This window comes from Fundulus heteroclitus, chromosome 7 (genome assembly GCF_011125445.2).
Source record: "Fundulus heteroclitus isolate FHET01 chromosome 7, MU-UCD_Fhet_4.1, whole genome shotgun sequence".
Classification (NCBI taxonomy): domain Eukaryota; kingdom Metazoa; phylum Chordata; class Actinopteri; order Cyprinodontiformes; family Fundulidae; genus Fundulus; species Fundulus heteroclitus.
The window spans coordinates 42301606-42327486 of NC_046367.1; the positions used below are offsets into that span (position 1 = coordinate 42301606).

General features: G+C 38.0%; 1 protein-coding gene across 1 annotated transcript; it reads right to left on the bottom strand.

Annotated features, from left to right (window-relative positions):
- Positions 1-1438: 1438 nt before the first annotated feature.
- On the bottom strand, positions 1439-19970 carry LOC118563569 (heat shock 70 kDa protein 12A-like). Its single transcript, XM_036138667.1, has 5 exons — positions 19692-19970; positions 18821-19045; positions 18574-18745; positions 13838-14409; positions 1439-1492 (listed from the first exon to the last, which is right to left on the bottom strand). The coding sequence occupies exons 1-5, from the start codon at positions 19968-19970 to the stop codon at positions 1439-1441; spliced, it is 1302 nt and encodes a 433-aa protein (XP_035994560.1).
- Positions 19971-25881: the final 5911 nt, after the last annotated feature.

Below are 25881 nucleotides of genomic sequence, written 5' to 3' on the forward strand. Positions count from 1 at the left end.
GGTGTATCTGGGCACTGAATGTCATTGGCTGGGTTACCTGATGGCTTTGAACAGCCCCCCTCTTCAACCTGACTGGGAGAGTCACCCCCAGTCCATGGACAAATGGGACTTTTTCCCACAAGACATCACAGCTGCTTCTGAAAATGAGTGAAAAAGGTCAAGATCCAATATCACTTTGACCATTTATAAACCTATTGAAAACCATGAGTATTTTCTTGGTGTTTTCCTCTGGGTTTCCTGTTCACATATGAACTGTGCAGGTCCACAATGGCGACTAGAGCTTTAACTCATAGATTCACCAAATTATTTAAACTGCTCCATTAAAGAACTAATCCTATGTTTATATACTTCTGTTTAATTTTTTTATTAGAAAACATTATATAACATGAAATTACAATATTCTGAATACATAATAAAAGTAAATAATAAAAAATAAAAGGACAAATTAATTTGGGCTGAAAGCCTTATATACAAGATTGAATAAGGTGTCTCTATCGGTCGCGCAATGCCTACAACTAGCGCTGCTCATGTTGTTGTACTCTGAACCGCTAGATAGGTAAAGAGGTAATCACACTTTGTCGTTGCGCAAAACTCTGGATTCAAGTAGCGTTACATATCAGGGAGGCCATTTCACTTTTTGTGTTTAATGTTTTCTTGAAACCGATCATTTTATTGGCCTTTAACCCAGTTTAAGATATTAGCTTTGAAGGATTTTTTTTGTTTGTTTATGTGGATCTGCATTCTATTTTACATTTTGATAACTTTACAATCTGAATTATCAGATTCACATCCAGGCAATGAACACACCATCTAGTATCATTAATCTTGTAGGTCTATATCTTCATTGATGAATAAAGCTGAATTTCATCAAGCCTATATGGTCCGACATTTTCCCCTCGGCTGCAACACTTGAAGCACACAGGGGATCATGCTGCGACTTTATGGATAATCCAGCTGCTGATGTTTTTCCTCTTTTCAGCTCCTTGCACATCTAGCCTGTTACAGTTTACGCAAGCCTAAGGCCAATTTTGAACTTGTTCTCCAAACATGTTTTATCTGTGGTCAGAGCGGACAGAATGATTACTTTCTGCTTCGCTTTGAGCCCACTAATAGTTTTGAAGGCAGAATCCTATAGAAAAATTGCACTATTTTTGCATTGCAACCCCAGATGTGATAAGTATATGTGCAGACTGGAGCGTTGCACTTGAGGAATAAGGAGGAATGAGGGTGTCTGAGCTAAAGCCCCAGATTTACAAGTTTCCAAAAATGACCCTTAAAAGTGCGTACCTAAATTAAATGTAACCTAATTTTGCGCACCTGAATTCAAGCGCAAGGCAATGCAGCAACCCTAGTTCTATGTCTTTAAAACAGCATGACAGACAACTACGAACTCTCCTATTGAGGATAAATGGGACATTTAGCTACGGGTGGAACAACATTAGACATAGTGGTTCACATATTGAAGGCTGGCCACGGATAAAGGCTTCTGGCTCTGAAGTAAAGGGAGGGGAGAGGAGCACCGAAACACAGTACATGTAGTTATAAAATGCAGAATTAATAAAAACAAAACTTATAAACAGACTAAGTGGCGTTTAGCAGATCTGTTTTTTGATCTAGTGTAGGGCCATGACTGGTTCTGAATAAAGGATTTACCTGGGAACTGCTCTTCCCCCTTGCCTCCTTCTACACTGTACTAGACCGTACTGACTTACTTTCACTACTGGTAAAGACCAAAAATTATTTATTGCTGATCGCTCTTTCTGCTGCTCTGTTAACATGAACTGTAGCAGGAATTACTGATGGCCACAAGCTGTGAAAGAAGACTGAGCTCTGGATGGACACTGCTGTGAACGGATCATCTGCACTACATATGGCCAATTTTCTGTTTTTATGTGTGAGAAATGCCGCGTGTGAAGTCAGGGACTTGCGTTTGTTACACGGCCATTGTGTGAGAGTTGAGAGCTTTGCAGCAGGCAGGCTGGAAAAAGCATGTGGGTGCATACCATGCTGAAGCTAAACAGGCATTTAACCATTTAAGGTCAATATAACTTTTGTAAGGGAGGCATCAAGTTGTACAACATTCAAAATTATCTTTAGGAATGGTTAAGATCAACTCAAACTTGTGAGCATATTTAATAAGAACTCAGATTGAACTCAGATTGACGCGTGTGCAATACATCTCGCTACGACTATTTGCAGTATATTTGACCTTTAGGGTATGTGCAATAAATGTTTTACTTACGGGTATGGGCAATACATGTAGCACTTTTTGGCTAGTGCCAAAACTTTAAACCATGTGTAATAGCACAACAGCTAAAAATATTCCGAGCATATTAATGCGTAATAGCTCCTGTCTGTCTTCGTCCTAAATCTTGTGTGTAATTTGCTGTTTTGAGTGACCTAATGTACTGTTTCCATCTGGCCTGTTTGTTATGCGTTTGTCTTATGTTTCTTTTATTTTATATTAAATTTTAACATCAACCTGTTTGGAGACTAAAAATGGAAATTAGCCAATGACTACAGTCTGGTATATTTACATATGATGTGTATGTTCATTAATGTGCACTGTCTCTTTAAACAAATAAATAAAAATGTGGGCGCAAGTAGGTAGACACAGACTCGACTATGAAAAGCTTACCAGTGCAAAGTGTAAATATGCCATTTGATGCATTGTTAAATGTAAACAAAACATGAGGGCAAGAGCAATGGCTGAAAATTTGCTATGTAATAATGCTGCTGGCTTTTAAAAAGAGGCGAAAGCTTTAAACAGGTCTATCACCTTACTCCCCAGTGTCACCGATGCTGTATCTGTTGCCAAGTTAGGAACAGCTTTTTTATTTTATGTCCTGAAGGAGGCAGCACAGGGATACATAAGGCATCTGTGTTAGTTGTGTTGATTGATGCCTCTAGGGCATTTGACCAGTTCAGCTACTTTAAATTATTTGATAAATTAACACCAAGTGATATTCCAAGCAACTCTGTAAAAATCCTATTTTTTTTCTTTTTTAAGTATTTTTATTAACACTTTAGTCACATACTTTTGGCCAGTGGCAGTTATGTTTCCCCGATGTATACCTGGTCACAGTCCTCCTACCACTAAACAGCATACACAACATTTCTGTTTGTGCCAGGGGACTGGGTCTTTTGGGTGACCAGTCTAATGTGTTTTGGGATTTGAAAGTCACTTGGATATCAGGTTTAGAAAATAAACGTCTCAGTTTCTCTGAAACTTCTACAACATAGTGGATGACTACTGCTCTGGGTCTGGTGTTAGGTATCTGGCGTCTTCCGTTTCACCTGGTGGTTGGCTAGAGTCCTGTTAGGGTTTCTTAAATACTTTGAGAAAAGCCCAGTTAGCAACTACATTGCTCTAGTCTAGGGCCCGCCTTCTGTGTAATTTCTCCTTCTCCTTGGCTCCTGGGTTTGTGAGGATATTATCTGCTCTGTGATGTAGAATCCTGATGACTCTGAAATTTTGCTCCATTGATTGATGGGACTCAAACTGCAACTACTGGTCTGTGTGGTGTTATGCCATAATAACACCATGATGAATAATTGATCTCGGATTGAATTCTGAACAGTAGTATGGAGAAGGTAACAGAGGAATTCTGTTCTGCTCCAGACATGGGGGGACATGAACAGAAGGGACGTCCCCTCCTCTCTCTCAGCAGGATGTCAGCTGTGACCACTCCCCACAGATAGTCACAGCACACTTCTGTAGCTCCCACACTCTTCAGACCCTTTTCAGGAGACTTCTACTTCTGGCTGGAGCCCTTGGGGGGGCTCCCACCCCAACTCTTCAGCAGCTCTCTCAGACCACCTCTCCCTGAAGTACACCAGGAAAAGTTTATCTCGAACCATGGGCCCTGGCACGGGCCTGATGGACACACAATCAGCATCTGGGGGAACTTCTCGTTGCCCGGAGAACATGTCCGAGCAAATCAAAGTTAAGTCTGCTGTCTTAACCTCAGAAGGAAGGGATCCTGCTTGCCAAAAACAGCTTTGCTTATTCTTTTCAGCCCTTACAGGGAAGTAAACCCCAGATGGAGCTGAAAAGCCAGCAGCAAAACCCACTTTGGAGTGTTCAGGAGGACCCGCTCAAATCGTGACTGCAACCAGGTCAGAGAACGTGGCAGAGACCAGGCCTCCGACCACGACCACATGGTGCTGCAGAGCTAAGCGCTAGCCTGCCAGGTAGAAACCAAAGATTCTCCCTGCTTTTACGTCCTAGAACGGCCAAAGTGGACAAAACTCACACGAGGCAAAAGACAGGTTTCGGCAGAAAGATCTGTGGGAGAACTTGAAAGGTTTATTGGGAAATGTCTTGTAAACTGTTGTACATATGGTCTTTAGAACAAAGGGCTAACAAAGGTAGCTCACGGTAGCCTTAATGCTATTAGCTCCTGCTAACATCCGGTTCCAGACATTTTAAAAGGAGCTTGTTTTTAAAGCATAAGGTTTTACCGTTCTGCTCCGCCGTCCTTCGATGGTGTTATGAGCCTTATTCCCGCATTAATATGGAATATTAATGCTGGTTTTAAAGGCAATTTTGTTAACTATAGACTTTAACCAGGGTAGCGACCGACCGCTATAGCGACCCCTAGCGCCCGGAGTTAGAATCACTTTAATAAGATCGGCTGTCATAAGGTTAAATGATTTTACTGTACAAATCAGTCTTCAGAATATTATTTACTCAAAATAATGTTCTGGTTAACTTGGGCTTTGCATTGCGAATGGATTGAAACCAAATGTTGTTTTTCTTTTACTCCATTCCATGCTTTTTGGAATGGAGTAACAAGGATTCACTGAATTATTCTAATTATGATCAACCACTTTTGTTTTGTCTTTGTTTGTTTTGCATGTAAATAGTTCCTTAGCTTAGCTTCTTTTTATCTTCATTTTGCTTAGTAGTTTAGTTAAGTTTCACTAGCCTAGTAGAGAGGATTTATTGATTGAAAAATTGTGTTAATTCAGATAAACAGCATTGCATAGTGATGTTCTCTGGATGTTAATTTTGTTTCTGTTATTAAATTCTTGAACTTGAAAAGAAGTTGTCACTCCTTTATTCTATGTGTGTACATGTTTTGCTGTTAAAAGATCGCTAGTGCTCGAATTCATCCCTTTCAACCATTGTCTTGATATCAGCTTAAGAGCTGATCATGACAAGACAATACTTAACAGACAGAGGGTTATTTAATAACATTAAATAATTTAAACAGTGTATAATTGCACAACATTGGGTTAGTCTGAGACAGAAACGTCACAGTCCAGAAAAGCCAACCTGTTGTTTTTTACATCCTCATGTGCAATGTACCCCCTATCTTTTCATGTGTCTGAACAAACACACATACTCCCTGAGCGATCACTTGACCTCTGTGAGCACCATCACACACTGAGGCTACATTACGCCTGTCCAAAACCTGAGATTATAACAAGCTACATGGCTTACTAAAAGAATCAAGTTACAGCAATGATTTATTTTAGATTATTTAGTTTAGATAAAACTTATTTAGCCTGATTAGATGAAAAAGACAAAGGTCTTGGATTTTTTTAAAGAGCTGTATAGATACTTCATCATGATATTCTGCTATGTCCATTCAATGCCTTTTGTAATCAATGACCCCCCCCCCCCGCCCCTCTTTTTGTTGGAGGAGTGAAATGTGAGAATAACAGCTTGAGTCTCTGTCAAATAACTCTCATATGAATCATGCATTGACTTTTTCAGCTATTCTCCGCCACCAACACTCTTTTCTGCAGCAAAAGCATTGTTTGTTATAATTTAATATTCTCCATAAGTCTTCTTTAAAGATTTCTAATTCCACCCGCGGGAAATGCGCACTTCGAGGCCTCCTATTTCCTGGCGTTGCCATGGTCAATCATGTCATCTGCGTTCCACTGATAAGGGTTTCTTTCAAGCTTGTGCTTGCGTTCAATTCAGGGTTGATCAGACGCTGTGTTTGATTTCTTGACTGATATCGCCTGTTCTGAAACCGGGAACCCTGAGTATGACAGAGCGAGGTAGAACTGCTGTGTGCAGCAGCTTCCTGCACAGGGTAGTTCAGCCATTCTTTCTGAAACGAGGCCCAGAACAAAGACGCACACTGCAACCTGCCCAACCATAAAGGCGTCTACCCTTCCCGTCAATCAATGATCCGATCAGCACCTGGCGCCACAGAGCAGACAGTGGAACACAATCTCACCACAGTTGCAAAATGATATAAAATAATATTGTTTTGTAAACAGTTCAGCTTGGATTATATTTACAACCAGATGCCAAACGCGATTAATCACCCGCGCAACTTAGAATGAACACTGGTCTTGTGTGAACTTTATATATTTATACAGAGGTCATGTGATCAGTGAAATTGTGGACTTCCTGAGATATACTTTTAACCCAGGTGTCATCAACATACCTAAACCAGTGGCTAGATGGTGTCCCTGAAAAGAACGCTAAAGTTCTCTTTTTTACCTTCTACCTCAGCAGGTTTGCAACAATAGGAGAAACTGGGGATCCTTTACAACACCCATGTTTCTGCCTATAATACTGCTCCACATATGTGACATAGGTTGACTGTAGGCACATTTTCAGGAGTTGGCGCAGTTGCTCTGTAGAAAGAGTGCTTCTGCTGCAACGGGTGGTGTCTGATTCTAACCTTGCACAGACCATATCCACCACCTCATCAACAGGAATGCATGTAAAGAGTGATATAACATCAAAGGAGACCATATTTTCATCTGTCTTCATGATGACATCCCTCACCTTGTGCAAAAAGTCTATGGTGTTCTATATATGGTGTTCTGAGCAGCCAACTAAGGACTGAGTTAAGACGGCAGATATTTACAATCATTGTAGGAATTAATCATGCTAACAACTGGTCTTACCAGTACATCTTATTTGTGAATTTTGAGAAAACCACACCTGGGTACAGCCTAGTGTAGAATACAGTCAATGCCTTGTCCCACCCCAAAATGTTTTAGGCAAGCCAAGGCAAGTTTATTTCTTTAGCACATTACAGTAAAAAAAACAAAAAAACAATTCAAAGTCCTGGCATGTTTTGTAACCACTTCCTAGATCTCTTTTTACAAGCTCATATCTGGTTAAGTCGCTCAGGAGTGTCATAACTTTCTCATGATAGTCTTTCTGGTTCAGAGTCACTGTGAAGAAGAACATCATCATCTTCCCAGCAGACAGAGGAAGGTGGACAGTGATTTTGAACCAGAAAGACTATCATGAGAAAGTTGTGACAGTCATACATTTGAACTGAAGCTGCAATGTAAAAAAGATCTGGTCAAAGTTCTTAAATTTAACTTAAAAATATTGAGAAACCATGGATAAATTAAGCATTTTCCTTAACATGTTTACCAGAAGGAAAAGTCTTAACAAAAGAAAATATTTCTTTGCACTTATCTAATGAGTCACAGTGTTTCATGTAATCAACTCCCTATTTAAAGACAGTTCTGACATTGTTCTGGAAAGCAGCCAACTTTAAAGGTATAATAAAAATGTTTAACCACACAAGGGGAATATATGGAAATTGTTTCTTTTTTGCTGTGAGCTTTTTCTTGGTTACCTCTCTTTGTACTGTACAGTTTTACAGCATGAACTGAGAAAGGGGGTATATTCACCTTTATAATAAAAAGTGTGGGGTACCTGGCGGTGTTCCCTTGGACTAAGTCCTGATGACTGCAAAATTGTGCTCCATTGAGTTAAGGGACTGAAACTGCAAGTACTGGTCTGTGTGGGTTAGTTTGTGGTATACGTCAGTTTCTAACTGTCCTCCTTTTGAGACAGTGACGTCACAGTCCAGAAAAGCCAACCTGTCGTTTTTTTACATCCTTATGTGTAATGTTCCCACCAATTTTTCATGTTTCTGAGCAAACAAACAAACTCCCTGAGCGTTCAATTGACCTCTGTGAGCAACATCACACACTGAGGCTAAATTACGGCTGTGCAAAACCTGACATTATAACAAGCTACATGGTTTACTGAAAGAATCAAGTTACGACAATAATTTCTTTTAGATTACTTAGTTTAGATAAAACTGATTTAGCCAGATTACATGAAAATACAAAAGTCTTGGATATTTTTAAAGATCTGTATAGTATGTTTTATGTCAGAGTAGGTATTCTGCTAAGGAAGAACTGAGATATGTAAACATCTTTCAGAGTTCCAATTTCAAATTCATTGCCATTAAAATATTTACATTTTCTGCAGTGAGATTTAGCACAATCATGTGGTTCTGTGCAGCCTCTGTTCTCTCAGTCTGCTCCAGGGCAGCTGTGACTACAATGTAGCTCACCACCATCAGGGTGTGAATATGTGCATGAATGGGGGAATGGCTGACCAATGTAAAGTGCTTTGGGGTTATCAGATGATGTATTTCAATATTCTCACATCGCTTTTCTAATACAAGGAGGGGACACTCTCAGTTCTGAACAATTTCTTTCTGCTGCTCTTTGTTTTTATGCCACCGGCAGCTTCTTAATAAGGTAGAAAATCTACATATAGCCTAAATCATTAATATATAGTGAGGTTGGCACAAATTAAACACCTACAAGACAATCAGTGTCACCGCTTTTTTAAAAGGATGGGTGAACAATGCTGGCAAAAAAAGAAACATATTAGTTATTTCAGTAACTCACAACATCCCATCATTAATTACACATGTTGAGCATAGCCAATTAATGCTTTAGTTGAGTACCGTTAAACATAAGAAAAACTTGCAACTTAACCTTACCTGATTATAATGTATTTTGATACTTCATCGTGATTTACTGCCTTTCCATGCCTTTCATAATTAATGCCCCCCCTTTTGTGTTGAATAAGTGAAGCAGCTGTAATTCTCTGTCAAATAACCCTCTAGGCTGTACCCAGGCCTCACCTGGGTACAGCCTAGTGTAGAATACAGTCGATGTCTTGTCCCACCCCAAAATGTTAGCCAAGGAAAGTTTATTTCTTTAGCACATTACAGTAAAGAAAACAATTCAAAGTCCTGGCATGTTTTGTAACCACTTCCTGGATCTCCTTTTAGAAGCTCATATGTGGTTAAGTCGCTCAGGAGTGTCATAACTTTCTCATGATTTATAATATAAAGTCTGGAGTCCCTGCGGGTGCTTCCTTTCTCTGGTTTAAAGCAGCGTTTTCTATAATAATCTTAATTCAAGTAAATGAAACTACAAATAATTTTACTCCTAACCTAATCATATAATTACTTGTAGATCAACTTTTAAAATTTCCTGGCAACAAGTAAGCCCTTTAATGACGGGAACAGGACACCTCGTACTGGAAATTAAGAACTGATAACTGGTTTTACTGGCCAGGTTAAGCTGGTTCCTGTCACATCAGTCATCACAAAAATGTATTTCAAATAAAATATCGTTAGCATACAAAATAGTAGACTGACCCAGTATGATGTATCACTGTGCACCTGCAGCTGTGAGAGTAGCAGCGTGGCAGTGCTTCTGTGCTCTAAGGAGTAAAAAAATATCTAAATTTATTAAATATGGTGGTATTGCTAAAACACTTGTTTATCAGATTAAAAGCACCAGCAACCCCCGTGACCCCATGAGGGATTAAGCGGGTCAGAAAATGGATGGATGGATGGATGACTGTAAAATAGCCCCTGCCAGTGCTTTAACATACACCACTTTCTTGAATAACCCTATATTTTCTTCCTGTGTGGAGTTGGACCCAAACATTGGAAAGAGGATAGCATAATTATTTTGGGGTGAATATGTATTTAAAAAGGCAGAAATGTAAAAAAACTTGAATGTAAAAGAGAACTGGCATTTTAACAAGGATCTGACAAGAGAGTGACTGGACATGACGGCAAGCTTGACCTGACGTTTCTGGGGATTTGCAGTAAATTAATCAACCAAAATACAATTCCAAGGAACACTGAGACATAACTGCACAACATAAAGATATAAAATTAAACCAAAAAAGAAAGATTCAATAGAACTTATTGGATCATGAACCCGAACGTCTCCTTGTGAGAAGATATATACATTTAGGTTATCATTTTTACTTGAGAGAGACAAGGAAAGAGTTACAGAGAATAACTATTAAGGCTACTTACTATTTAGGTCATAAGATTTTTCATGGCAATTCATTAATTCATGGCAATGTTTTTTTTTTCCAAAGCACAAAGACAACATGGTACCCATGGTAACAAGTTTGCAATTTCTATCTTCATAAAGTCTCTTCTTACAGTATCCCCATTATTATGCTGATGATACTCAACTATATTCATAATTCAATTCAGTTCAATTTTATTTATATAGTGCCAATTCATGAAACATGCCATCTCAAGGCACTTTACAAAGTCAAGTTCAATCATATTATACAGATTGGTCAAAAAAATTTCCTATATAAGGAAACCAGTTGATTGCATCAAAGTCCCGACAAGCAGCATTCACTCCTGGGGAAGAATAGAGCCACAGGGAGTTGTGTCCTGTGGTGGAGGAATATCTCCTTAAACAACCTGGTCCAACATGCAGGTAGAAGGTTTAGATGAAGCTAAAATTTTAGATAGCTCAGAAAGTAGAGGTGTGCGATACCGGAAATTTTTTATCAATCCGATACCAAGTAAATACAGGGGCAGTATCGCAGATATTGATCCGATACCGATACTTTTACATTTAAGCTTTATGTATCATGAAACTGTTGACCTTTCGGGTTTTGTGATTTTTATTTTATTATTACAATTAAATAATAATAATGTTATGTTCATTGTGTTTTTTCCTAATCTACCTCTTATATCTTTCAATCCATATGTAATTTTGTCTGTGTTGTGTGCACCTGCCTGTTTCTTTAATCCTACAATTTTCCCCGTCATGGAACAAATGAAGGATTAGTTAATGTTATCTTAAATAACACTTTTTAATAGGATATATATACCGGGTTCTTTCAAGGTCTTAATTACATTTTCTGAGTGGGCTCCAGTAACATATGCTAGATAATATCTACTTTGAAAGTTAACATGAACTGCTACTGAAGATGACCACTCTTATCTACCTGGATGTTCTCTGAAGGACTTAAACGCCTCCGTCAGTGACGTCAGTCTGTGGGTCTGGGTCTGTCGGGGCAATGAGAGAAGTTTCGTCTCCTCTCCATTTCTGTCGCTCCACGTTTTCTTGCTCATGGTTTTTCACATGCTGAGATAAATTTGTTGTGTTTCCACTGAATTTAGCCGGCTTTTTACAAACCATGATTTCATTTACGGTATTAAAATATAGCTAAACAGGGGTTATTTCTCTCTTCATGTTTTTCCACTCTGGTGGTCTCTCTCTCTCTCCATGTCTGAACAGGAGCCCCGTGCGGCGGTTGTTTGTGTGTTGAGTGGCAAGAGCAGAGTGGGCGGGCCAGGCTGAGCCTGCGTGCTGATTGGCTGGTGCCGCTGAGCCATGTACCAGAGGGGAGGGGGAGCAGCAGAGTGCCGTGACACAGAAGGGGAGACTTTGGTGAATCTGCTGCAGTCAGCATGCGCGGGATAATACAAAATAAACAGAAGAGGTTTTATTGCTTTGCTATGTGGATGAGGGAAACTGAGGGTTAAATGTTCAAAAGAACTGTAGTTCAGTAGTTGGCCTGGGACTAATTAATAAATCAGACTGAAAAATGGTTGCCACTCCACCTCCTCCTCTTCCCACAGATCTGGGAATATGGAAGTTTAAATAATTTTTATGGAGTTGACTCATTTATACTAACGTAGTCCTCTTGTAGCCAGGTTTCTGTGAGACAAAATAAATCAATCTGAATATCAGAAATCTTTGGGGGGAGAGACCTTATATTTAATAAACCACATTTAATTATTTTATTTTTTGGTTCAAAGTGAGCCGTATTGATTTTTATTAGAATTTTATGATTTGCTCCTTTTAGATCCGTTTTAAATTTGTTTAGTTTTGGCCGTGGGAAAGACACCGTCTCAATAGGATAATGGGTGGGTAACAGTACAGAAGCTGCAGAGAGGTGTGTTAAACTACGGCTCTGCTTCCTGGTCTGGACCCTGGGTTGTCAGCATTTAGGAGAACTAATAAATCCGTCCAGATTCCTAGAAAGAAGAGCTGCACCCTCCAAAGTGGGATGGATGCTGTCTCTCCGGATCAGTCCAGGTTAAAGCCTGGCAAATCCAGTAAATACAGAGGATAAAAGTACAGAGCATTCTGGCTTGTGACAGTCACACCCTTCAGCCATCCGGGCTGGTCAAGAGAGCAGCAGTAACAAATGGCTCCGGTCGCTGGGCTGCAGAACTCAGTGCTTCTGGAAGTCATTCATCCCCACACCCATCAGACTACACAACTCTAACTCTGAACCAATGACCTGGCGTATTGTGTTGGCCATTGTATATTTGCACATCTGACACTTTAGCTAAAAGTATGGGGATACTGTAGCTAAATAAATACATTATTCATTGAACATTGCCCTATTTAATCTGACATGTACATTTTTATTAGTCTTCACTCCTATATATTGGTATTCTATTTTTTTTTAAATAATACATTGAACCACACAAATATAACAACAAAACTAATACCAAAAAAAATAACCTATTACCAAAAAGTGCACATGGACATTAAATTGCATAAAACAAAATTAGATACTCAAAATAAATTACAAAAAAGAGAGAAAAGAAATAAACAAGAAGCTGGGCATGCACAGTTATTCAAATCACTGTTGCATCACTTTTACCAATATTTCTGTATCAGTTTATAAGAGCAAGGAGGATGGCAGGTTATAAAGTTGTGTATCTGGTATCAGGATAATATGTTCAACTAGAAACTAGAAAATTTAGTTCTAACAGTATTTTGCATTCTGTTTTATTCTATTTTACTTTTTATGTTAAAATATTGATATTTTTACTGTATTTTGTGTTCAAGTGGACAAAATAATTATCCTAATGGAATCAATAAAGTGATCTTGATCTTGAATATTGTATGTCTTGATGCCATAAAGACCTGGATTACTTTTTATTTTATTACTTCAAAATTAAGAAGAGACAGGGTGGCCATGTTTTAATGTAGAGAAAAACATATTAAATAACCAATTATGAATCACATTTATTTGGCCAGATCACTTTTAGGTTTTTTGTGTCTCTTATTAACTCTCCTAGTAGGACAAAGTCACCTTTTTAATGCTATTTGGGAATATTGCCAAGTATACCTATCAACTGTTACCGTTTGCCTTTTTATTATGAAGTGCACTGGGGTTATTATTTAAAACAAGATTTTACTTTTCTTTTACAGTTTTAATTATTTAGTATTGTATGTTGAACATATTTTCCTGTGTTACATTATAAAAGAGCCTGTAATTATTTGTTTATTTGTCTGCACTGCATCTTATTTGTTTCATCTTTTTTTTTTTTTTTTTTTAACAGCATATTTATTTTGTCATGAAGTTTAGTTTCACTGTGTGTACGGAGCCTGACTCTCTGTCAGTGGCTGTTGCTGTAATTTCTGTGAACCCAAACTTTATTTCTAGGTCGATCACACGCTCAATTCCATGTTTTGTGTCAGGCGACTGAAAAACAACTGAGCCAACTTTTTCCACTTCTGGCTCATCAACATACATTACGTTTTTTTTCTTTGTACGGTAAAATGCAAGAGTTATTTGTTTTTGATGCCTGTCTGCAGGACATGCGTATACCTTTCTGGTTTCATTCCAACCAACATCCTCATCAATTTCAACCAGTTTGCTAAAAATTTCGTTACACCAGTAACCCTCTTTGTTTTTGTATTTCTTGTCTGCCCTGTGCTTTGACTCACTAAAGGGCACTGAGACACATAATCCATAGGTATAGGCACTTTTCCTTGATGCCACTACACCTTGGTTTCTTACAAACTCTACAGCACCCTTCATAATAATTTCTTGGGGTCTAAATGGACACAGAACTTGGCAGTCATCAATAAACTCATCATTAATGTGTTTCTGTAGAATCTGATATTCAGCAAAACTTCCCAGTAATAGAATGTAGTCAATGTTGAGTCCTTTGTTCAAGATCTCTCTAAGACTCAGAGTGATGCTCTTTAAACTCTCTTCAAAGAAAGTTCTCAGTTTCTGCTTTGATATGTTGATTGACCCCTCATCCCAAGATGCTCCTTGCACGTGTTTAAAGAACTCCTCCATGTTTTGTTTTTTCTGAGCCATCATTCCCAGATTCAGTGGGCAGATGATTTCTATATCCTGATCATTTTTTTTGAAAAGTGTGAAGTCATACATTATACTTGCAACCTCATGAGGGCACTTTTCTTCATATTCATCCCAGACTTCAGCAGAGAATGTGTCTCTGAGGAACTCTTTGAATTTTCTGTCCACTCTTTGTCCAGCTATATCATTCCCAGAGGCCTTGTGAAGCTCCTTTAGAACTCCTCCTTCAAGGACTTCATGAACAGTGATGTCAGTGGTTCCTCCTGAAACACACAGAGGTAATGAATAACTAATTGTTCTGCTGTAAATAGTTCTGCACACTTTTTTTTCAACATATTAATCAAGAAAACCCAAACAATCAAATTTATGAGTAAGTGATTCAGTGATTGTGTTTGTACAAACCTACATGACTGATTCAGTTATACGCCTTTGACAAAAAAAAAAAAAAAAAAGAAAACCAAACAAGTGTTTTATATCTAATTATTCTAATTTTAGGTGTATGTTTCAATGGATGGATGGATGGATACAAATACTTGGTAAAACAAATCCTGATTCCTGATTTGCAATTATAGCTTTCTTGTCTCAATGGCATGCTCTCACCCAGTCTTTCCCCCATTGTTGGGTTTATCTGATCCATACCTCGTTAAATGGTTGTTAGGTGTGTTGTTTTTAGGAATTTTGTATCGTGATACAGGGAAGAAACTGATTAGAAACCTAGTGAGTCTTGTTGGACAGTTTCCTCATTATTTTTACAAATACATTTTTTATATTTAAGACAATATTATTATTTAAAATAATTAACATACTGCAAAGGATGCTGCTGCATGTCATGATATTAACTGTAAAACCTTAAAACGTGTAAAGCTTTGCTCGTTTTGTGAAAGTATTATAGAGTTGTTCCCTGTCGCTGTTACAGCATTGTATTAGACTAAGTTGAACATAGCTAGACCAAGCTGGTTGTCAATGAATTTCATGATGAGGAATCTGGTCTTCTCTTTGGATATAGTAATGTGAATTTTACCTACATTTTATTAAAGGAATGAAGACACAAAGTCATATTTGCTTGCAAGGAAAATGCAAAGTAACTGCATACATGATTTCTGGAAGGAAATAATGAAAATTTATTATTCTGAAACATATCAGCCAGCAAAAGTGGAAGATGTAAATGATACAGAAGAGATTACTCAGATGTGGCAGGAGCACTAATATAAAGTATTGAAGTGTGTTAAAAGGTATTATCTGATGCAGCAGATCATTCTATTTGCCATTTTCTGTTGATATGAAGGACCATCCTTACTCTTTGACCAGCAAGAGGGAAGAAAAAGTAATCAAGAATATAAAAATAAGTAATAACCTGGAGAACATGAGAGGCTACATCGGCATGCCAATTACCAGGTGGAGTGGAGAAAATGGAGGGAGGGAGTATGTGTGTATGTGGCGGGACGGAGGGATATTTCATACAGTTCATGGTGCTTGCAGCACAGCAGCAAGAGCAGTTCTATTTATAATGCATGTTCATAGTCACTTGTTTTAGAGCCCATATAATTAAAATCCAATTTCCTTTATCCTTTGTTGTTATTTTAATTTTGTAATTTTTGTTCTCTGTCTTTTTTCTTTTCATATTAGGCTCACCTGGTCTTAGGTTCTGTTAGCTGTGACATCATTCAGGGAGGCATATCAACTGCAGTTACTATACAATATAGAAAAAATTCCTAAATCAATGTGTACTTTTGTGTCTCTGCTCTGTCTTCTCTAACCCCCAGTCGGCTGAGGCCGATGGCCATTCACACTGAGCCTGGTTCTGGTTCTGCTGGAGTTTTCCTTTCCACTGTCGCTTCATGCATGCTCAGTATGAGGGATTGCTGTAAAACCATCAACAATGCAGAGAACTGTCCAGTTCTGGAAACCCAGAGAACTGGGTTTCCAATTTTCAATTGAGCTTTTCCATATTAATTAATCTTGTTTGTAAGTCTTCTGTCCACTTGTTTTTGTCACTGTCACACCTGAATTTCCCTTTGTGGAACAATTAATGTAGTACTATTTTACTCTATTTTATTCATTTAATATCATTTCCTCCTTACCTATGACAACCCGATTGGGTTTAAATCTAAACATGGCACAGAGCTGTGTGTTTTTGCTTTGAATGATATTTTAGATTTGTATAACCGACACAATTCCACATTTTGTTTGTGTGTTATTGATGCCTGAAAAGCCTTTGATTGCATAATTTTATAAGTTATATAATAGAACATAAAACATGTTTTTTTTCTTTTTCATACACCCATTGGTTAAAGGCATACTATGCAACATTTTTCAGTTAATTAATGTGTTCCATACCGATTTGGATAATTAAATGAGTCATTTCAGGTCGAACAAAGGTTTTCTCGGCCGCCCTGGTGGTCTGTGGGGGAAATACCGCACTTGCAATTGCAAGAGCTCACAGCCCGCACACACAGAAGTCTCGCTTTACGGTGAGAACTCCATGTGTTTTTGCCCTGCCATTCACTATATGCACGCGCGAAAGCAACAACAAAGAACCGCGTGTTAACGTCAAATAAACATGCAAGCATATCGAGTTTTATTATTATTATTATTATAATAATAATAATCTTTTTTTTTTTTCTTTTTTTTTTATGTTGGCGAGACGCTACCGCAGCGGCGGCGGCGAGGCGGCGGCGGCGGCTGCAGCTTGGCGAGGCGGTGGCGGTAGCGTCTTGCCAACATAAAAAAAAAATTAAAAATAATAATAATAATAATAAAACTGATAGCGCTGCGGGAAGCTTGATGTTCATACCTTCACTGTGTTAGTCATTGTTTGTACTGTCGTTTTTTCCACTTTTCATTGCGTTCGCCTGTCTGCTAAGCTCAAAACAACCGCGCCTGGCTTGAGGGAGGAACCAGAACAGCTGAGCATCTTTACGACACTGCACTTTTACTTTCGCCCTCTTGGGGGAGCCTCGCTGGAAAATCAACCCCGGTTGCATAGTATACCTTTAATGTATTTTAGATGGGGTAGCTGTGTGTCATCCCCTTTTAGAATAAGAAATGGTGTCCCACAGGGAAGCATTTTGTCTCCTATTCTTTTAATGTTTACATGAATGACAAGGTGTGTTGCTGGTGGGACCATAAATAACCACCTGATGTTTGCAGATTATTTAGTAATTTTTAATGCGTGTCATGCTGGTCTTCAACAGTTATTAAGGGTCTGCTCACAATATGGCTAGGAGTTTGACATTATGTACAACACACAGAAGAGTAACATCATGATTATAAGATGCAGGAAGAATTCAAAACTGGTATTTCCTGAATTTTCTTTATCTGTTGCTATTTTTAAAGAGTGTGCTGCTGTTAAGTTATTGTGTCGTTATATAACTGACCTGGATGATGACCTGGAAATTCATAGACAATGTTGTTTAATATATGAACAAAATGATATGCTTGTATGCAAGTACAGTATATTTTCTGTCTCAATGAAATTGGCACTTTGTATACTGCCCATTTGTGTAAGGGTTACAAGCAAAGTAGTACGCAGAAACTGAAAGTGCTTATAATGACAGATTGAAGATGTTTTTTAGGAGGCCAATATGAACTATTACAAGTCAGTTATTTGCTGGTGTGGTATTTCCACGTTTTTGCCCTATTACATAACCTTATGTGCAGTTGCATGTGTAGATTAGCTGACTCTAAAAATAACAGAATTTTATAAATGACTGAACCCTCCGCAAAAGTCAATCTGGTTAAAAGGGGCTATATTGTGCAATTAGACTCTTCCTTTTCACATTTAAATCTTTCAGTTGCGGCTTATATGAAGTGGAAAATTGAAGCAAAATTATGTTTGAAATGGTGCCTTCGTGAAATTGGCTAACTGGACGTCCACGACGTTGTTTAGCAATTCTGCAGCAAACACTGAGACGTAATTGTTAATAGAAAAGAAAAAATACAAACAAAAAAAGAACATATTGGAGAATGGAGAAAACTGGATGCCTTGAAAAATATGACCCAAATAGTATGTAAGGATATCTACATAGCTCCTGGACAAACCATGTTAAAATTTTCTGGAGATTCCAAGAACACAATAAAATGTGTTCAAAGGCTAAAAAAATTGGATTTTGCATTATGTTTTCCTTTTAAATCTAAAATGTGGAACCACCAACGTTTTGGCCTATTTGTAATTTTGTGACTATTTTAATTTAGATTATTATTTTTTTTTCTTTACAAATGTTACTATTATATTTCTATATAGACCGAGTTATGTTTTGAATAAAGTTATAATAACAATGATGACTTCCACTCTTGACTAATTTTCAAGAAGAAAATACTCACAAATATACATAACTACAAATAATTACATTTAATTACATCTCTTTCAGTATTTCTTATAACACCATCTTATTAATTGAAAACATCCACCATTGAAAATCCCATACCTCCACAATCAACAATGATGTAACGAGTTCCTGGAGATTGGTCAAGTTTGTTTCCTCCCTGTTTTTCAGCTATGAAACCCTCAGGTGGCAGTTTTCTACAATGGACTAAAGCTGCTTCTGGTTCAAGAGCAAACACCAGATTGTTTCCAGTTCCATTTCTCACAATACCTGCCTGGAGACAACGAGAAAATAAATACATTTTTCAAGAAGTAGGACATGTTAACACTGTAGTGTCTAAACAGATTACCTTAGTTGCAGCTTCTCTCATGAACTGCTTAGCTGAATGATCCCAGATGGTAGGAATAGTCAGCACCCAGGTGAAGTCAGATTCTGTGAATTTCTTTCCTCCAGTGTTTTGTTCTATGGTTTTTAGAGCATCTTCCTTCAGGAATCTCAGAGCCTCTGCAAAAACCTTCAGAGCTTTCATTTCCTTCCCATTGGCTGCTTTAATTGTCATGTCGGTAGTGATTGTCTGAACAAGGGTGATAATTACATTAGATCACTTATGTTAAAGTCTCAAAACCAGATAAACTCATTCTATTGATTTCCAGTCAAAATACAAATTGCTGTTTACATGTTTTAAAGAACTGTAAATTCAAATGTCCAGTTGTTTTCTCACAAATTTTGTAGAACTCGTCCAAATACAGATGAATTCAAGATTGCTGCAAACTTTCATTATGGCACCAAGGGGAGATTGACCGACAAGACAGAAACAATTGGACAAAGGAAGGAACTTATATAGCAATTTTCCAGGCATACTCACCACCCAATGCTCTGGACACTAGAGCCACATTCACTAACACAAACATACATTCATACACCGAGACACAGCTCATCGACAAGTAGAAGCTGGAATCAAGCCCACAACTTTCCAATTGCAAGACAACTACTCAACCCATCAAGCCACAGCTGCCCTAATACTTTTCATCGATGATTCACAGTAGCATACAAGAAACTGTAACGTAAACATAAAATAAAACTGCAAGTAAGGCTTATAACCCAACAAAACCTCAGGACAAATATAAATAAAACAAGTATCGGAATTTTTTTGCACGGACCCAAGATTTTAACTTAAAATCTCAGATATATAATAATTATTGAGAAGTGTTTATACTCACTCTGCCATATAGCAACATCTTAAAACTATTGAAGAAGAACTGTCTTCTGGAATTGCTGCCTTTTTTTAGATATGTCTGCATTGCTTTATATCCAAAACTGACAAATTCTTCATTTTCATCAAACAGAATGCAGGTAGGTGTCTTTGGAGTTTCTCGTCCAACTTCTTCACCCCAGAATTTCACATAGGGATCTACTTCTTCTTGTCTCGATGTCAAACCGAAAGCATAACCACTGTATGCTGTTCCTAAGTCTATCGCAATGATATAAGATTCCCCCATTTTAGGAACAGATCATGCACGTTGCGTTGAAGAAAAGGACTGAGAAGTAAATGTTTCAGTTAAATATATTTATCTAACTGGGACGCACTGACTGAAAGTCCAACCCACAAAAGTTGAATCTGAATGATCAGGAATGTCATCTGGCTTACACATTCACTTTGCACAAGACAAGTCAAAGGAACAGAAGGTCAGATTGCGATTGGCAACTTCAGGTAAGTGCATCAAATTAAAGTTTCAGAGTAAATTTTTTTGCATTAACTAAGTTAAAAAATAATTACAATTATGTTTGCAATTTATTATAAAGACATTTTGACAACATATTGAAACAGTGGGAGTGGTAGCCTGTTATCTATGTACATGGGAGGTAAAATAAAGGGGAATTCTGGAAAATATTTTGTTTGGTTGGTATTTTTATGAGGCAGATCTAACCACTGCAATTTTTAAAAAAAATATTTCATATAGTGCTGGATTACAGCCAGGGGACACATTATTATCAATCACATTTCTGTGAATAAGCAGAGCACTGTTGAAGAAAAGTATTTTATATCTAAGCGTGTACTTAATCCAACAACTCCATACTGATTCTATTATTGCTAGTTTAAAGGTGCATTGCTCAAGTTTAAAGGTTAAATATTATACATTTTCTTTCTAGCATGCCTTTACAATTGCCCAACAAGTTGAAGGAGTTTTCCACTATTTATTGCAGATGCCTCCAGGCTCCATTAGTCAGTTCGTGAGAGAGTGATTCAGGCTGAATCCTCTGGGGATGGGTGTGACACGCTCCACGCTCTTGTTCACTTGCATACTTTGTTGAATTTCCACTGTCACTGATGCATTAGCAAGAACACATGGGCTAACATCTATATTTATAACTTTCTTATCTCAGCAAACATCACGCCTCCAAACAAAAACCTGTGCAGTCACAGATGCTGTTCCAGTTCTCCCATACATGTGCACAACACTGTTGTCATTTCAACTCTTTACCAGAGGGGGCATATGTCTACAACTTGTGCAATGCTTCTTTAATTAAAGAATATGTGATCTCATGGATGGTATCAAAAGTAATATTCTGTCATTTTTAAGAGTTGAACAAATGGATGGCTCTTTAATCCACATCATGCAACAATGTAAATATGTGATCTTTTATTACAAAACACTAAATAGTTTAAAATCCTCTTTAGATAAAACAAAAAGCTTCATTATTCTATGTCTTTTATCTACAGATCTAAATTAAAAACTAGAGAAGAAATACCGAAGTCCGTCAACAAAAGGTACCGTACCTAAACAAATAACAAGGTTATAGGAATAAGTATTTTATCGTTTACTTCCAATAGTTCACCTGCCTCCGTCTCAAAAAACGAGTAAAACAGTCTGTTTTATAACTGAAGTTCAAGCTTACTGATCCATTTTTAGGAATAATGTTCTTGGGAGAGAATTTATTGAGCTCGTTCCAACAATTTGACAGATTCCATTTTCTTTTGAACAGAGTAAAAAAAACCTAGAAATATCCTTTATTGTCACTCAGTGAGGAAAACCAGGTTTACATGAATTTTCTCACAAATGTTATATGTTGTATGTTCTGATTTACATTAGGCTAACATGTAGTTTTTCTTGTTTGCATGAAGCATTGAAGAGATTGAAAAAAACAACAACAGCATGAGAATATAAGGTAACTGCTTGTTTTAAATAAAATATTTTTTTCTAAAACTGAAAAAGCAAGAAATCTTTTTAAAATCTGCCAGCAAGAGATCCAAAGTAATACGCGAGAGCAGAGGAGTAACATATTAAGTAATTTATGGTACAAAGGTTTGTCAACAAGCACTACATAACTTTTCCGTGTTCCCAAGATTGGTTTAATGTCCTCTGGGATGGATGGGTAAAGATGGATATTTAACGTTTGTAGTCAATGGATGTGTACCAGCACTGCCAATGGATAGACCTATCTTTTCTTTTTTTCTTCTGGGTAGACATCAACATCTTTGTAGATGTCAAGTGTGCAAGGTTCTTGTAATCAATGAGGATAACAATCACATGCAATGATCCGTCCAACCAGTGATGCCATTCTTCAAGGATTAAATTTGTCGACAGGTGGCTGCCCACAGAGGGGGAAGGCACAAACCTTTTCTGGTAAACGGTTACGTAAACCAAGTTGAAAGCACAAACATTTTCTGGTAAACGGTTACGTAAACCAAGTTGATAAGTGACGAGCTGAAGGCATGAAAAATAAAACAAGAACAACCAATCTGTGCATTTGAAAGCAAAACTGATATTGTAAGAAAAGTCTCTGACAAAAGAGGGACTGAACAAGAAGGCATGTATGACCTAATCATCATGGGAGCTGACATAAAATGACTCAACCAGAAAACAATTCATGGGGCTCTGGGAAATATCAGATCATGACTAAAGATAAAAACCAGTCAGGCGCTGTACCAGAAAATCCAACCCAGCTTTTCAGGTGTTCTAACAGAATAACAGATGATTTTAAAGAGGGGTGAAAGATGCCATCTTTGTCAAAAGAGATAAGCCATCACTAAACAGATGGAGAGGATTGGGCTTTTGACTCCCCAGTGTCTACAGTCCAGTCCTCCAACACATTCCAAAGAGATTACGTCAGCAGTCTCATCATGATTAAGGTGACCAAGTACTCCACTCACACCAAGCTTCTAATTACCCAGGACAGATCAGGTCATTGATTTTTATCTAAATGTGAATGAGCCTAATAGGATGGGCCTCCATGTCCTTAAAAATAACAGGGCTCCAACTACAGGTTGCTCAAATGCAAGCCACCAAAATTGACAAGAACTGCTGGATAGCTGTTGAAACGTTTACGTTGCTAAAAAAGTAAATGCATTAGTGAGCTGCATTTTATTTGACACAGAACTAAAGATGCATTCTTGCATCGTTTAACACCCAGAAAAAGAGAGTGGGGTCACATTTATTACATGTCTAGATGTTACCTGAGAGGCATTAAAAGGACATGACAGCAAATCAAGATGAAATACTTTAATCAGGTATGGTTAACTTTTTCTTATGTTTAACCGTATTCAACTAAAGTATCGATTGGCTATTATCAACATTTGCGATTAATGATTGGATGGTGTGAGTTATTAAACAGCCTGCATGATTATTCATCTTTTTTGCAGTATTTGGCTTCATCCATCCTTCTACAAATAAGTTGGCAATGATGTTCTTGAAGGTGTATTGTGCCAAACTTACTTCATATTAATCATATAGACTATATTTATAAATTAAGTTGAAGTAAAGGTGGCATCATTTAAGTGAAGAAATGTGCCGTAGTCCTAACAGTGTTGGGGGGAAATCTGTGAATGGAAAATTGGAGCTGGAAGTCTTAAAATTTGACACAGAATAAATTATTGCTTTTACTATTTGTAATGTAACGAATTATGAGATAACAGAGGCACTAGACACTGTGTCTCCAAGTTCTATTTGTTCTCAAAACAAGGAGTATATTCTCTCAAGGTTTTCGTTCAGTATGGCTGATTTAGTACCCAACTTGTCCTATCATTGATTACCTTGGAGCAGGGGTGTCAAACTCATTTCTATATAGGGCCACTTTGGCGTCATGAAGTCATTACAAGGGCCGGTTGCACGTGTGTAGACGATACTTTTCATTTCATAATTTCATTCCAGTTCACATAGAAGTATAAAAAATGCACAGTAACATAAAAGTAGCAACCTTAGGCCGTTTATACAGTTTATCTGCAAAAAACGTTGATATTGGGGTGAGTTACACTTACAGGAGGCACAGATTTAGCCATTTTATACACTTTCAAAGGATATATGCCTCTACTTTATTATTTTTGGCTCTTGAGGGCCGGATTATTTACCTTGACGGGCCGGATTTGGCCCGCGGGCCTTGAGTTTGACACCTGTGCCTTGGAGGAAAACAATAACGCTTGAAAATATATTAATCCAGAAATGATAAAAAATTTATTTGTTGTCTGATCAGCCTCTCCCAACAAAGATTTCTATAGTGTATTTGCGCTCCAGCATACTGGCTCCTTCAGAAAAGGATATGCCTTTTCCAACACTTCCTTATGCAGATCTCAGCTGAAAAGGAGGAATAACTCAGAGTAAGCCCGAACAACTCTGCTCGGTAACAGGATTGTTTCATGGATTAATTTGTTGTCGCAATTTGACTCAGGGTAAAGCTTTTAAGATTTCTAAAATGGAAAAGCCAGGGTATGCAGGAATTTACCCCAGAAATGATTGAATATCCACTAACCCAGCTTTCTGAAACTGGGCCCTGATCTTCAGTAATTTTGTCCAACTTTCTAAAGCTACAACTAGAACAACTTCTTTTGTTTCATTGTTTCACTGGAATGAGCTTCATCACTAAAACTTTAAAGCTTATTTGTTTCTATTCATACCTTACTCAAAGCTACAACTTAAGGTCTCTGATCTGACATTTCTAAACCACAGGTAAAAATGGGGGAATTATTTCTATTCATAATTAAGTTTAATTATAACAAGCTTTGACACTAAAAATCCTAAGCTTAATGTTTTTATTCATAAAGCTACAGCTTGAGGTCTCTGATCTGACCTTTCTGACACAACAGCTAAAAAAGTGTAAGGCTTAGTGCTGGTGAACTTGATATTCAGCCGAACACAGAGTTACATATTTTTAAAAGGTTTATTGAGAGGATGAGTAACGGCACACAGGATCTGGTAGAGACAGTGTGCATCAAACTGGGCAAGTTGACACGAGAAGTTAAGTTCTGGCAACCAAGAGTTGGCAGAGGCAGGTATATGTAGGCTGGTGAACAGGTGAGCTGAGTAGACTAATTAGTAGAGTAAGGTGGAGGCTGGAGGGAGACTGATTGGACATTGCTGAACTGAAAAGTCCAGAAATGTCCAAAGTAAAACAAACAAAAAACTAAAAAATGACAAAAAGAAAGCATCAGAATAAGGAAAGAAATCACAGCAGAAGTGGTGTGTGTGTGTGTGTGTGTCTGTTTGTTGTAGTGTAGTCAGGTGTGTGTGTACTTGTGTGTGTTACTCTGTGAACTCTCACAGCCAGAGTCTGACTAGTGACTCTGGCAGTGGGAGTGATGACTAGTGATGACTTTATCAGGTAATTCACTAAGGCTACGTTCACACTGCAGCCTGAAGTGACCCAATTCCAATTTTTTGCCCATATGCAACCTGCATCTGATCTTTTCATGACAGTCTGAACACCACAGATCGGATTTTTTCATATGCGACCCAGGTCGCTTGGATATGTGGTCCTGAATCCGATACGTATCTGATTTTTTGCAATGCGATATGTGTCTGTACGGCCAGGTCGCATTTGTCGTATGGCTCAGGAACAGAGGACTCAAAAGCAAGACCTGACACAGTGGGTTCAAACTCAAAGTTCCTTTAATACAGTCCAGGGTCAAACACCAAAAAATCCAGCAGAAGCAGAGGTATCCAAAACAGAGGCAAAGACAGGTCCAAATTCAGGCTGAGGTCAAAAAACACTAGAAAGCTAAGTAGACAAAAGGCTGGAACGCTAGGCTCAAAGAACAAAGACGAACTGGCAAAGGGAAGCTGCATCAGTAAGTATTAAATAGTCTAACAAACAAAAGAGGAGTACAAACACCAGGTGATTGACATTAGGCTGTGGCAGATCCTGATTGCAGGGAGGAAGTGAAGCTGCCTAAAACAAGTTCAGGAAATGATTACAAAATAAAACAGGAAGTGAAAAGAATAGGTAAAACAAGTAATACAAGAAACACATATAATCAGGACTGCCCCTGACATTACCCCTCCCACAAAGTCCGGCTCCAGACGGACCAGGAATGTCTGGGTGCTGATCATAAATGTCTTGAATGAGGGATGGGTCTAGAATGTCGCTGGCTCGCTCCCATGATCTCTCCTCAGGACCAAATCCCTCCCAATCGACCAG